The 12426-nt window shown below is 46.5% G+C and overlaps 1 protein-coding gene across 1 annotated transcript in view; it reads right to left on the bottom strand.

Annotated features, from left to right (window-relative positions):
• Positions 1 to 515: 515 nt before the first annotated feature.
• SLC39A14 (solute carrier family 39 member 14) overlaps positions 516 to 12426 on the bottom strand; it is a 49517-nt gene continuing 37606 nt past the window's right edge. Inside the window, exons 4-9 of the mRNA XM_044225177.1 lie at positions 10510 to 10679; positions 8403 to 8525; positions 7612 to 7800; positions 7285 to 7492; positions 5768 to 5952; positions 516 to 3713 (exon numbers count right to left, since the gene is read on the bottom strand). Coding sequence (XP_044081112.1) covers positions 3567 to 3713; positions 5768 to 5952; positions 7285 to 7492; positions 7612 to 7800; positions 8403 to 8525; positions 10510 to 10679 — 1022 coding nt within the window. The 3' untranslated portion in view covers positions 516 to 3566. The remainder of the gene's footprint in view (positions 3714 to 5767; positions 5953 to 7284; positions 7493 to 7611; positions 7801 to 8402; positions 8526 to 10509; positions 10680 to 12426) is intronic.

Below are 12426 nucleotides of genomic sequence, written 5' to 3' on the forward strand. Positions count from 1 at the left end.
GTTTTACATGGGCCACAAATTCAACTCTCAAGCTTGTTTTTCAATGAAGGAGGACCAGAGGCGTCTGGCCAGCTCAGTTGGGAGAACATGTGACTCGATCTGGGTCATGAGTTTGAGTCCCACATTGGGCATTAAGATTACTTAAAATAATAAAACCTTAAAAAAATTAAGAAAAGAAAGTAAATAAATGAGAGCCAGGTAGCAAGACGTAAGCAAAACCAACAGCAAAGACAGAAAAACCCCACTCAAACAGTTGCTAGTGGAAAAGGATTGCTGTCACAGACCTTTCAGGGATTTCATGATCAAGAGTCACATGCTCCACCAACTGAGCCAGCCAGGTGCCCCTAAATCATTTTCAAGTGAGGTTATGATATCCAATGTTTTATCTATAAATCTCCTCTCCAAATATGAGCGGGGCACGAAAACAAAGCTTTAGACATCAGTGTGACACGATCGCCACCTTGTGTTCCCCAGTCTCCATTACACCCGTGTTCCTATAAAAGATCACACCTGGATTCCGCAATACAGAATATAGCTTTATTTATAGAATCTTACAAATAAAACATTTACAGTCCACATAAGTTATTTTCTTTTCTAATTTATCCTCATAACACCTGAGTTATTTAAAAAAAAAATACTGTGATGTAACTGCAGAACTGTAAAAGGAAAGATGAATAACAAAAACCTAACCTCTCTCTTTTGCAAAAATCAGACAGCTTCTTGTTTTTAAGCAGACTTCCAGAATATTACCATGTCTTTGGAAGAGGATTTACTAAATACAGGTCTTAGGATACCCCAACAGAGATGCCTTCTCTTTTAAACCCAGGGTAAAGGACCAATGAGGCCTGACACTAACACCAGACACAAAAGATACTAACCACGTCTGGGGGCAAGGACAGAAGGCAACCTGCCTGCTCCTGGGTCACTGCCCCTGCCCATAACGTAAGCTTTCCTTGCTAACGTTAACAGCTGGTCACCTGGGAAAAGGCGTGGAAGACACTAATGCCGGGGTGAACAAGTACTCAAAACCTGCTACTCCTCAGACATCTAATATGTACAAATGCTTAAAACAGCAAATCCAATACTTAAAAATCAAAAGGGAATTGCCACATGTTCAACGTCTGAGGTCAATCTGCCGCCACGGACAACAGATACTCAGTTTACTACTCGCGTGCCTTCACCCCAACCACGTTCCAGCCAGGACTGGCCTCTGCACCCATTATGGTTTAAAGAGAATTTCCCTTTGAGGCAGCTGTCTATGGAAGGTAAGTTCTTAAGTTAATACAGATGTGCATGAAAAGGGAAAGCACCCTAGTACTTCATACTTTAATTTGATAACGATTACACTTTCAAGCTCTTCTCCTAAAACTAGGACCCACTAACTCTAACTTAGTATTCTACTCCAAGAAGAACAGTGTATTTGTAAGGAATGGCAGGTCTACAGGGAATGCTAAAATTATAAATTTCATAAATCCTTGTGAATTAGGGAAAGAAAACTCTTGGTAAAGTCTTAAAGTTTGAGTGTTATTTGCTACTAGCTCCTGAAAGCAATGTCAGACACTGAGAAAAATAAAACAGAAAAGACAAAGGACCATTTTAAAACCGTAACAACAATAATAAAAATAATGATAATATAAAAAGTTAGATTCCAACATTCAAGGAATTGGTTCTTTGGTAAAATTGGACCATAATCCTATCAGGAGTCAGTCCTGATATTTACTCTAGAATCTTGAGGACTCGAAGTTTTCCCGCTTCTTCAGCCCATTCTCAAATCTACCCAGGTCAACAGGCAAGAGAAGGAGAAAAACTTACAAAGCACCGCCAGCAGTTTTCCCGCTCATACTCTTTTCAAGACTATTCCTGGTTTGGGGGGTCATTTCCCAAGAAGGGGGGGGTCATAAAAAAAAGAAACCGAAATAGACGTGGCTTTTAAGTACTGTACAGTGGAAAGTCTTCCTGTGTAAGAACAGAAAAACTCACAGGTGTTGGCCATGACCAGCACTCATCAGTCATGCACGCAAATCAGTCAGTGAACACAGCCCCTGGGCTGCAACTGTGGGCACCACTAAGAAAGGCTTCTGGAGAGACAGGCTCCCCAAAGTGGCTAAAGAATCTCGCATTATCAATATGATAATAATAAATCAATTCACCTAGTGAACCTGGAGATGAGCTCCCCTTGAAGCCAGAGTTCTGAGGAGAGGGCTCCACAGTGCCTGGGGCTGGCCTACAGTCTCACAGACAAGGCTATCAATCCGTCTTCTGCAGAGGGTCAGTGCAATGAATGTTCAACCTGGTACAGGAGTCACCCTTTCTCGCTAGGGGTGAGGGAGGGGAACCTAAAACCCACTCATAGGGTCTCCTCAGGAAGCCCCTGTTCAGTGAGCATCTGCAGCGCCCCACCTTCCGTCTCAGACTTCCGCGACTCGTACTTTCATTGATGCAATTAACAATTTCTAAACTGTGCCTGCCCCGAGTCCATTTCTGATCTGACCATTTCTGACCTTTGTCTAAGAAGAACATGAGCTGCCTGTCCCCAATTGTGCATGGAAACTTGCCACTTTGCAGCAGAAGTGTTGATCAGGGGAGGGAAATTTGTGCAGTCTCCCCTCTGATACAAGATTGTAAATGTGCTTCTAGGGAGGCAGATAAAAAAGTCTCTCAGAAGACAGGAGAGGGGAGGAAGGGGAGGTGGAAATCACAGCGAAACCAACTGACTTCCCGCAGGCCGCCATTTTCCACCTTCCACTCTGTCGGTGTTAATGTGAAAGACAGGGGAGGGGGTCTGGGCAACTGACCCTGCACAGGAGGCCACCAGCGGGGAGCACTGGCTCCCCCGCACAGCTGCACATGCCAGCAGCAGCCCCGTCATTGCCATCCCGCTTCCCAGGGTTAACTGGGAACCGGGAATGACAGGGCACAGCTTCTGTGTCCCTTCTATCCACCACCCCCCCCTTGCTAGGATGAGCCTCCGCCTCTTCTCTTGCCTTACACCTCTATTCCAACTTTCAGTTCTGAGAAAACAGGCAACTGGACAGACTTTGAAAAATAGGAGGGATTCTTGTTTCCTGTACCTTATCTCTGGAAAAATAGATGAATTTATTTCAAAATGGGTCATCCTGAGGCCCAGGACACACATTTAGATTCATGGGCCCTGACACCACAGACTCACCTCCTCATACCAAGTCATGAGCACTGGCAGTGTTTTTGTGCCGCAGGCAAGGACGCAAAAACCTCTCGGTGCTGGTTTGAAGGGAAAGAGGCCAGGGTAGCCGGAGAGAGAAGTGAGGCTTGCCTGCTAAGGAAGCTGCATGCCGGTTCCAGGGTCACTCTGAAGAGGAAGGGGGGGGGGAGGGAGAGGCACTACCTAGAGCCTGGTTGCCAGGGCGGCTTGTTCCTAGGACAGAGCATGTGTAGAAACAGCTGACATCTGAATGCAGGAGTACAGTCCGTGTTACACTTTTTAATACAACTGCCTCTTCGGAGGTGCGTCATGGGTGCCGAGTCCTCGGGCCAGGGACCGGGCGGCCGAGGGCCAACTTCCAATCCTGATGGCTCCTGGCGGGGCTCTACCCGATCTGGATCTGCCCTGAATACATAGTGAGGAGCAGCATGATGGTGAAGCCAGTCAAGAGGCCCAGGTTCTGGATGACAAAGGGGACCAAGACGCTGCCGTTCCTTTCATCCTCCTGGCATACCTCGTTCATCTCAGGGAACTGAGGAAGGAAGAAAAATCAAGAGAGCTGCAGCCCGGTTCTCAAGGTGGGCAGTCCAGGACACCTCAGTGAGAGACACGGTCACCCTGGCTCATCACTGTAATACCAATCCCTAAGCTTATTTGTATTAGACCATGAACACAGTAATTACCCCATAATATAGGATTACAGGGTAATGATATGGATCATTATGTAGTAACTGTTCTAGAGCAAGAATACATAGTTAAACTATATGTACCTCAGAGAGGACTCAGTCACAAAGACACAGTCAAATCAGCAGCCGTGGTCCCAGGCGGCTTTGGCTACTTTTTAACTACTGAGGTAAAACCAAGTATTTATCCGTGTGCGGAGCCCTGCATAGGTGCGGATGCTGGCTATTTGCTGTGCACTTGAAAAACACGTCACAAGATGTTGTTACCAAAATGCCGCTGCCCCTTTTCGGGAAACGGAGCAACTGTGTCAGGAGCCAGAGCCCGGAGCCATGACATCGCTGGGACTCCAGGTCCTCAGCTGCAGGCCGGCAAGGCGGGTGACCAAGAGCAGAGCTCCGAATTCGAGCAACGCAAGCAGGAGAGTATCCTCACCACGGGAGGGCTCCCCCTAAGAGGAGGACCTAGAATATTTCCAGGGAATAAGGATGGAGTCACAGTGGTCAGCACCCGCACCACGCATCACAAGTGTGATTTTCAAAGGACATGGGAAATCATTCGTGCCAACGTGCCAGAGAACTGGTCAGGTCAACAAACAAGAAATCGCCCTCGTGCTATAAAAGATGGAACCAATCAGGTATTTCATGAGCCAACTCGAAGCTCCTTAGGAGGGTTATGCCAAATGTTAGCAGGTCAATAGCATCCATGATGTCAGACGCTGCTGAGATTGGCGATACTTGTTACAAGCCTCAAACCACAATGCATCCTTTCTGAGCCAGCAGTTCTAGCTCTGGATAAGGTATGGCCTGTCGCCCAATAATACTGCCACTGAAAAGGATGCTGCTAAAGGCATGCAAAATGAAAAAGACCTAGGATGTAGTAAGTAAAAAAGGAAATCCAAACATAAAGTTGTATACTCAATGTTCATTTCCATTCCCTCCTTCCTTTCCTATCTATAGGCATCTACTCTGTAATACTTAACTATTTAAGGGAGGACTGGAGTAGAGGTTAATCCTTTTCTTTAATAACACATGCTGGTAGGTTTTTTGTCCTTTAAAATCCAATGTCCTTTTTTTTATTTTTTTTTTAAATGAAGGAGTGTTATTACATTATTATTAGTTTTTTTTTTTTTTTTAAGATTTTATCTATTTATTTCACAGAGATTACAAGTAGGCAGAGAGGCAAGCAGCGGGGGTGGAGAAGCAGGCTCCCTACAGAGGCTTAACCCACTGAGCCACCCAGGCACCCCACAATCCAATGTCCTCTTAAAAAGCACTGAAGGAGGGGGCCGGGGTGGGGAGAGATACACACACACCTCAGATGGTTGAGTGTCGGCCTTTTTTTCAGGTCGTGATCTCTGGGTCCTGGGATCGAAACTGAGCCCAAATACATATCCCAGGTCAGCGGGGAGTCTGCTTCTCCCTCTCCCTCTGTCTGTCTCCCCTACTCATGCTCTCTCTCTTGCTCTGTCTCAAGTGGGGGTGGGGGGGTGGGGAAATCTTTAAAAAAAAAGGCACTGAACTGTACTTTCACTTTAAATAGGTGAAGCATGTGGTATGTGAATGATTCCTCAATAAAGCGGTTATTAAAAACTAACTTGGGTGCCTGGGTGGCTCAGTCGTTAAGTGTCTGCCTTCGGCTCAGGTCATGATCCCAGGGTCTTGGGATCGAAACCCGCATCAGGCTCCCTGCTCAGCAGGAAGACTATTTCTCCCTCTCCCACTCCCTCTTGCTTGTGTTCCTTCTCTCCGTCTGTCTCCATCAAATACATAAATAACATCTTAAGAAAATAAAAAACAAAACAAAACAAAACAAAAACCTAACTCATGTCCTCTCAGCTGCCACCTGTCCAGTGAATGACCCAGTCCCATTTTGCCTGCACGGCATGAACTATGGAAGACTTACCATATCAGCCAGAGCAATATACAAGAACATCCCTCCAGCCAGTGCAAAGATCCAGTTGGCAGAGAAGTGGCTGCCAGCCAGGATGCCAAAGGCCAGACCCACATAACAGCAGCAGGCAGAAAGGAAGTTGAAGAAGAGAGCCTGCTGGATACTCATCCCGGCGTTGAGCAGGATGACAAAGTCTCCTAAGGCGGGACAAGAAGGAAGGGGTGCAAGAGTTAGGCACGTTCGTATGCATAATGTCTGGGTGAACAAGCAGGACGGCCTCAGATCTGAGGTCACAAGACACATCCTCTTCACCTCTGGGAGCTGTCTCCATTTACAAAACTAACCGGGTATTTCTAGCCTAGAGGCTGAAAATGAGCACAAGATTTTCAACAGAGATAAGCCACCAGCAATAGCCTCGCTGCTCTTTTGATGGATGATGAAATAGGAGCTTCTTTCCTCACAATTACACTGAATGGTATTTTCAGGAAACAGAAGTGAGACTGAGAAAAGTTAAATAATTTGCCCAAAGTCATAAGTCAGTGAAATAACAAAGCCAGTACTTGACCTTGAGTCTCTGAGTCTCCGAAATCTGGGCCTTTCACACTCTTGCTCTGATAAAACTAGGGACCTTCTAATTCCTGGCTCATCTACTTCTTCCACCCACCTGACCTTTAACAGACATCTCAATCTTTGAAAGATTAATTGGATTGAGACCAAAAAAAAAAGACAGAGAGACTGATAATCCTATAGTGAACAGTTAGAATAGTGTATGGCACAAAGCAAGTCCTTTTCAACGTTTTTGCCTTTTTTTTTTTAAATTTTATTTATTCATTTGACAGACAAAGATCACAAGTAGGCAGAGAGAGAGAGGAGGAAGCAGGCTCCCTGCCGAGCAGAGAGCCCGATGTGGAGCTCGATGATCCCAGGACTCTGGGATCATGACCTGAGCCAAAGGCAGAGGCTTTAACCCACTGAGCCACACAGGCACCCCTGTTTTTGCTCCTTTAATCCTCATGAAAAATCTATAAAGCAGTATTATTAACCCCATTTTAGAGGTAAGGAAACAGAGACTCAGGATATGGGGCTACAGGGAAACAAACACCCTTAACAAAAATCTCCATCATTTTCATCGTGCCTGGGTGGCTCAGTTTGTTAAGTCTCCAACTCTTGATTTTGGTTCAGATCATGATCTTGGGGTCCTGGGATGGAGCCCCAGATTGAGCTCAAACTCAGCAGAGAGTCTGCTTAAGATTCTTTCTTCCTCCCCCTCTGCCCTGCCCTCCCCGCTTGCACTCCCTCTAAAATAAATAAAATCTTAAAAATCTCCATCATTATCAATGATCAATTTCAATTATTAATTCGACTATTAAGAATCAGTGGTCAGATTTCACAGAGCACAAAGAATGTGTTAATTGCAATAAGCATCCTGAAGTCTGGGATGGGGAGGGGTTCAGACACAGGTAGGGTCCTGTGCCGACAACCAAGGCAGCTCGGGTGGACCGGGAATGGCACAGTGCCAGCACACTTACCTAGCTCATGTGGGAACTCCTCACAGAGGATGGCCACGGAGGTACTGATGCCTTGGAAAACAGACACGGTGAAGGAGGCGCCAATAGCCAGGCCATCAATGAAATTGTGGAGGCCGTCGCTCAGGGTGATCATCCAGGCCAGAGTGCCAATATCAGAGTAGCGGACGCCTTTCAGCCAGTAACAGGCACTCTGGGAAGCCTGCAGGTCCTACAAGAGAGCCCATCCCCATGGCCTCTGGGTCAAAGGATGGACCTTCAAGGTAAGCCTCAGGCATCAAGGCCATTACTAGGTAAAGGCTCCTACCCAACAGCAAATGGCCCACTGACCTGGACGGAGAGTGAGCCCACGATGACCTTCTCCTCCATCCCGGGGGCCTTCCCATCCAGCTCACTGCTACAGTGCTGAGGAATCATGTGGTCCAGATCCCCATTCTGCAGCTTCTCAGTCACCCCCTCCTCCTGGTCCTTCTTGGAAGGAAGCGTCTCCGAGGCATAATGGCTATGTCCATGATGATGCTGGAGGGACCACCGGAAGGGATCAGCATGACACTCACCCAAACCACAAAGCTTCCTGAGCACTCACTCCGGGCAGGTGCTCCCAGCACTGGGAAGACCTCCTCATTCCCAGCATCACAGAAAAAATAAGCAGGCAATACACACAGAAACCTAGGGAAAGTCGTTATAGAAACGTAAACCAAGGACTTGGTGTAGGACAAAAGTCAAAGCAATGACCTCAGGGCCAACACTTGTTCCAGCGGGGCGGTCCTGCTCCGAAGGCTTGGAGCTCCTCCTTCGCAATGGCTAATCTGATTCCATTCACCGACTACATGGAGATTAACTGCATGCCAGGCACCAAAGATACCTTTCTGGAGCTGTACTGCAGTAAGCATTCAGTTTCTTTGTGGCGGTACTTCTGACCCAATGACTGTATGTATGAAGGCCCTCTGTCACCTCTTAAAGGTACAAAAGGTATACCTCCTCGTGAGGGGAGATGGGAGATCTACTGAAATCTGTCCACGGCATCAGTACTCACATAACCCCACTACCAAAACACACAAACGTGTCTAGGACGGAGGCTCTCCCTAGAAGCACTGCCTTTCCCAACAATTAAGCCTCACCTCATTTTTCTGCTTAAGAAGCATCTTCAAGATCTTCTCTGTGAAAAAGAAAAGATAAAAGCCCCCAAACACCACTGCAGACTTGGAGACATAATAATCTTCCAGAGGGTTGAAGCCAAAAGCCTGTGGACCCGGGAAAACAAAATGAGTTTAATTAAAAAAAAAAAACAAAAAAAAAACAAAAAAAACAAAACTACACAGGTCCCTGATTGTTTCTTAACCACTTCCTTGATTCTAGGAAAGGAGAGAGACATACTCACTAGGATAGCACTGCCACCTACCACTTCTTTCCTTTCCAGCAAAATTGAACCCCTTCATACCAGGCCAGTTAGGTTCTCTCTAGCTTACTTTCTGATGCAAAAGATAGAGCCTCTTTAGAATTTTACTCTCAGGAAGAACAGCCTTAGATATGGTTTCCCACTTTATTAAAGACTGCCTTTATTTTTCCTGGTGCTTTGCTGCAAGGGCAAAATCTGTCCTCCAATTCCATACTTAGGAAGATGCTTGTGTTTATTTTGTTATCTAATGTCCCTGGCTGATTTGCCTATAAACACAAAGAGATGGTCTAATTATACCTTCTAAAATGGGAAATCCATTCCCCAGTTAAATAGTAAGAATTGCAGCATCTTCCTGACCACAGACCTCCCAGTGACCACAAAGCAAAGAAAGCAGAATATGTTACTGCACATGTCAATTTGGGGGTGGGGGTTTGTTTTGGGCTATTTCTGGAAGCCTCGTTGATCATGGGGAGAAAATCATCTACTGGGAGGGGGACTGGAGCAGGAATCAGGAGAATTCCACACTCTGTGATGCTCCTAACTTATGGTGAGGCCTTGGGAAACTGGCGAGTGACCTGCTCCCTCCATCCTCTGACAGGAAACAAGCTTCTTGAAAAAACCTGCCTTCTTGTAAAAAGGTCAGAGATGAAAGTGATCCTAGTACCAGGAACTCTGGCCTGCTTAAAAGGTAACTGTTTTCCCTTTCTGTTTTAAAGGGGCAAACTGTTATCTCTACTTGCTTGTACAGTTTCCTCAGACACAAAGGTCCAGTTCTAAGGTAGAAATGACACATATTGGCCGGTTTTCCAGGAGAGACAAATCATCTCAGGAAAAGTGGAGTGAAAACCATCAACTGACAGTTCTCCGCAAGAAGCCATGAAGGATGGCAGAGTACAAAAGCATGGCTTTCATGAAACCCAGCCTCTAGGATAGCCTTTAGGTGGTCTTGTTCTGTATCTGTTAAATGGGTAAACATGTTCTCTAGACATCAGTGGATTTAAGAATCAACTAAGAAGACACAAAACCACAACTCAGAAAACCTAAGGTGCTCTGAGAAGAAGCATGTGGCATCATCTCATGCTTCAACTCTGGGTATGCCCAAGCCTGTCGGACCACCTACAAGGAGACGCCACCTGCTCCCTGTCATTAGGGGGACTACCACAGAAATTACACCAAATCCGATGACGCTTTTCCAAGGCTGCTTGCCAGATCTGACAAACACTAAGGTACTCCTGTTCTGTGGAGATTTTCTCATTAACCCAGGCAATGGGGCAAAGGTGCTGTCCATGTATGTGAAAATAGGCTCTTTTATTTAGATTACCTTTGCCCCAAGACAGCCTATTGTAGAGAACAGATCTTTTTATTGAGACCAATGGATTCTGCTGGTTTTTCTGTGTGGGCCACAAGCTCCCAATCAGGAGCCATCAAGTGCTACCACTACACTAGGTCTTTTCACCCAGCAGTCAGAGAGCACGTACGAGGCCCCCAGTGCTTTACAAGTACTAACATGTAGCCCACACAACACCATCATGAGGTCAGTCCTATCATTTCCCCTGTTTTGCATGAGGAAACAGAAGCACAAGAGAGGTTCAGTGATCTGCCCAAGGTCATTGAACTGGTTGATGGTGGAGTTGGGATTCTAATCCAGCTCCCAAACCTATGCTATGCAGCCTCTCCTAACTCGTGACTCAATCTCAGCTTCATTTTCCAAAAGGAAAAGGACCTCCCTCCTCTGCCTTGCATCGAAGTGGAGGGTCCTCCCGTTGTGCCCCACATGCCCCCCCAGAGACTGGCATGCTCCTATGTGAGAAAGCCCTGGCTTGCCATACCTCGGGGATGAGCTGGAAGAGGGCGTTGGAGTAGAGGGTTCCAATCGCCAGAGCTATGAAGTAGAGCAGCAGCCTCTTGTAAAAAGTCTTCTTCATGAAGGGCACCACGCTGGCCCCCATGAGGGAGCAGAGGGAGATGACGGTCACACAGAGGAGACCATATCCCCACACTGCCGTTGGGGGAGAGCCAGCCCCACCCAGGACAGGGAGTAGGGCAAATGCCCCATTTCACAGCAACCACCAATTAGGGGAAACATGGAGGTGGAAAGGATGGGGAGGCAGTGAAGGAGGTTTGGGTGGAAATTAACAAGGAAACAAAAAAAGAAGAAAAATCAGAGAAACAAATAGGGAGGGAGAGAGAAACAGAAAATTTGTTAGTGATTCAAGTCTGATGAAATTTCCTTTAATCCGTTCAGAAGAAATGAGGAGGAATTCAAGGTGGCCTTGGAATCCCATGGCTCCTGCCCCAGCTGTTGCCTTTGGTGGCCAAACCGACACCTGGAGGTGCACCTGCCAGCTGGCGTGGCTACAGGGCAGGGCACTGCCTTGACACACAGCGGAGGTGTGCTCAGGCCTATCCCCAGGCAGCCCGTGGCAGACTTTGGACTCGAGAACTTTCCCTTTAATAGCACCTCCCTTTAACAAGATTAAGGGACAAAGGGAGCTCACTGTGCTGTGTTTGCTTATCATATCCGGGCCACACTGTTTAGGCACATCAGTACCTCCTGGACTCAGTCCGGTTGGTGTAAGATACAACAAAGTCAGATGTGCAGGGCAGCGGGATGGAGAACAGAAGAAACTGAGGCCCATAAAATTCAGTTTCTTAACTTCTCAAGGTTTTGTTGTTTTCTCCCAAGTTTGTTTCAATGTGCTCTGAGAGCATTCCAGCATAGAGGACAGAGTCCAAGATCACCTTGTCATAAAAAATATTTCCTCTGTCATTTCCCAGTGTCCCACACTCCAGGTAGAATGACACGGAGCTGGGACGAGGCACGCCCCTATAAGGCACAGGGGCGGAGCATGTACAATTATTGTATTTCCATTCAGCAGGCAATATGGCATTTTATTTCAAATCTTTAAAGAATTAATAAATTCAATTTCTGGAGCTAAAGAAAAAAAAAAAAAAAGCCCAAGATGAGGCCTCCTGTAAGAGGTGCCTGTTAGACTCAGATGGGATTTTGAGATAACACTGAGATGGTTCCTCTTAAACCAGATTTCTTCTGGCATTTAGAAGGAACAGGCAAGGCCTGAGCATCCCATCGGTATCTCTTCTGGGTAAGTCTTTTGATTGGGAAAGGCTGGGCAGTCATTGACACAGTCTCTTCTTATGAGACTTCTTATGAAGTCTCTTCTTACGAAACAGCTGCCTCTGTTCCCAAAGGACGGCCACACAGTCACCCGTACTGCATAGCCACAGCCCTGCCTGAGCTGACAAAGTGGGCAGGCCATCAACTTGGGTCCTTTTTCTTTTCTTTTTTTTTTTAGCTTCTCAGTGGTCACAATTAAAAAGCAAAATTAACAAATATTTCAAAACAGTCAAGTAAGGGCACCAGGAAGTCAGTCCTATCCCAGGAAAAAGTCAAGATGCAAGGTATGGAGAACTGAGTGCTCTTTCCTTTGTCTTGGAATTTTCATTTCATTTGTTTCTGTTAAAAAGTTTTTGTTCTGTTTGGCTCTCTATGATATGGATTAAGGCCTACTTGGAAAAAGAAGGATCCCTTGCTTTTGAGCCAAATTCTATCAATCAGCTGGTAGCCTCTTTCCCTTCTACCTCCTTCCAGGTGGGTGATCTCGTGGTGGACACACCTGGGTACCGGTGGGGCCTCTGCTTAGAACAGAGCAGGTATGGAGTACCAGGGCTTGGACAGCGACCACCAACCACAGCATTCCTTCTGAGCCCTGTGAACTGGGCTTCAG

This window comes from Neovison vison, chromosome 11 (assembly GCF_020171115.1).
Source record: "Neovison vison isolate M4711 chromosome 11, ASM_NN_V1, whole genome shotgun sequence".
In the NCBI taxonomy this organism is placed as follows: Eukaryota; Metazoa; Chordata; class Mammalia; order Carnivora; family Mustelidae; genus Neogale; species Neogale vison.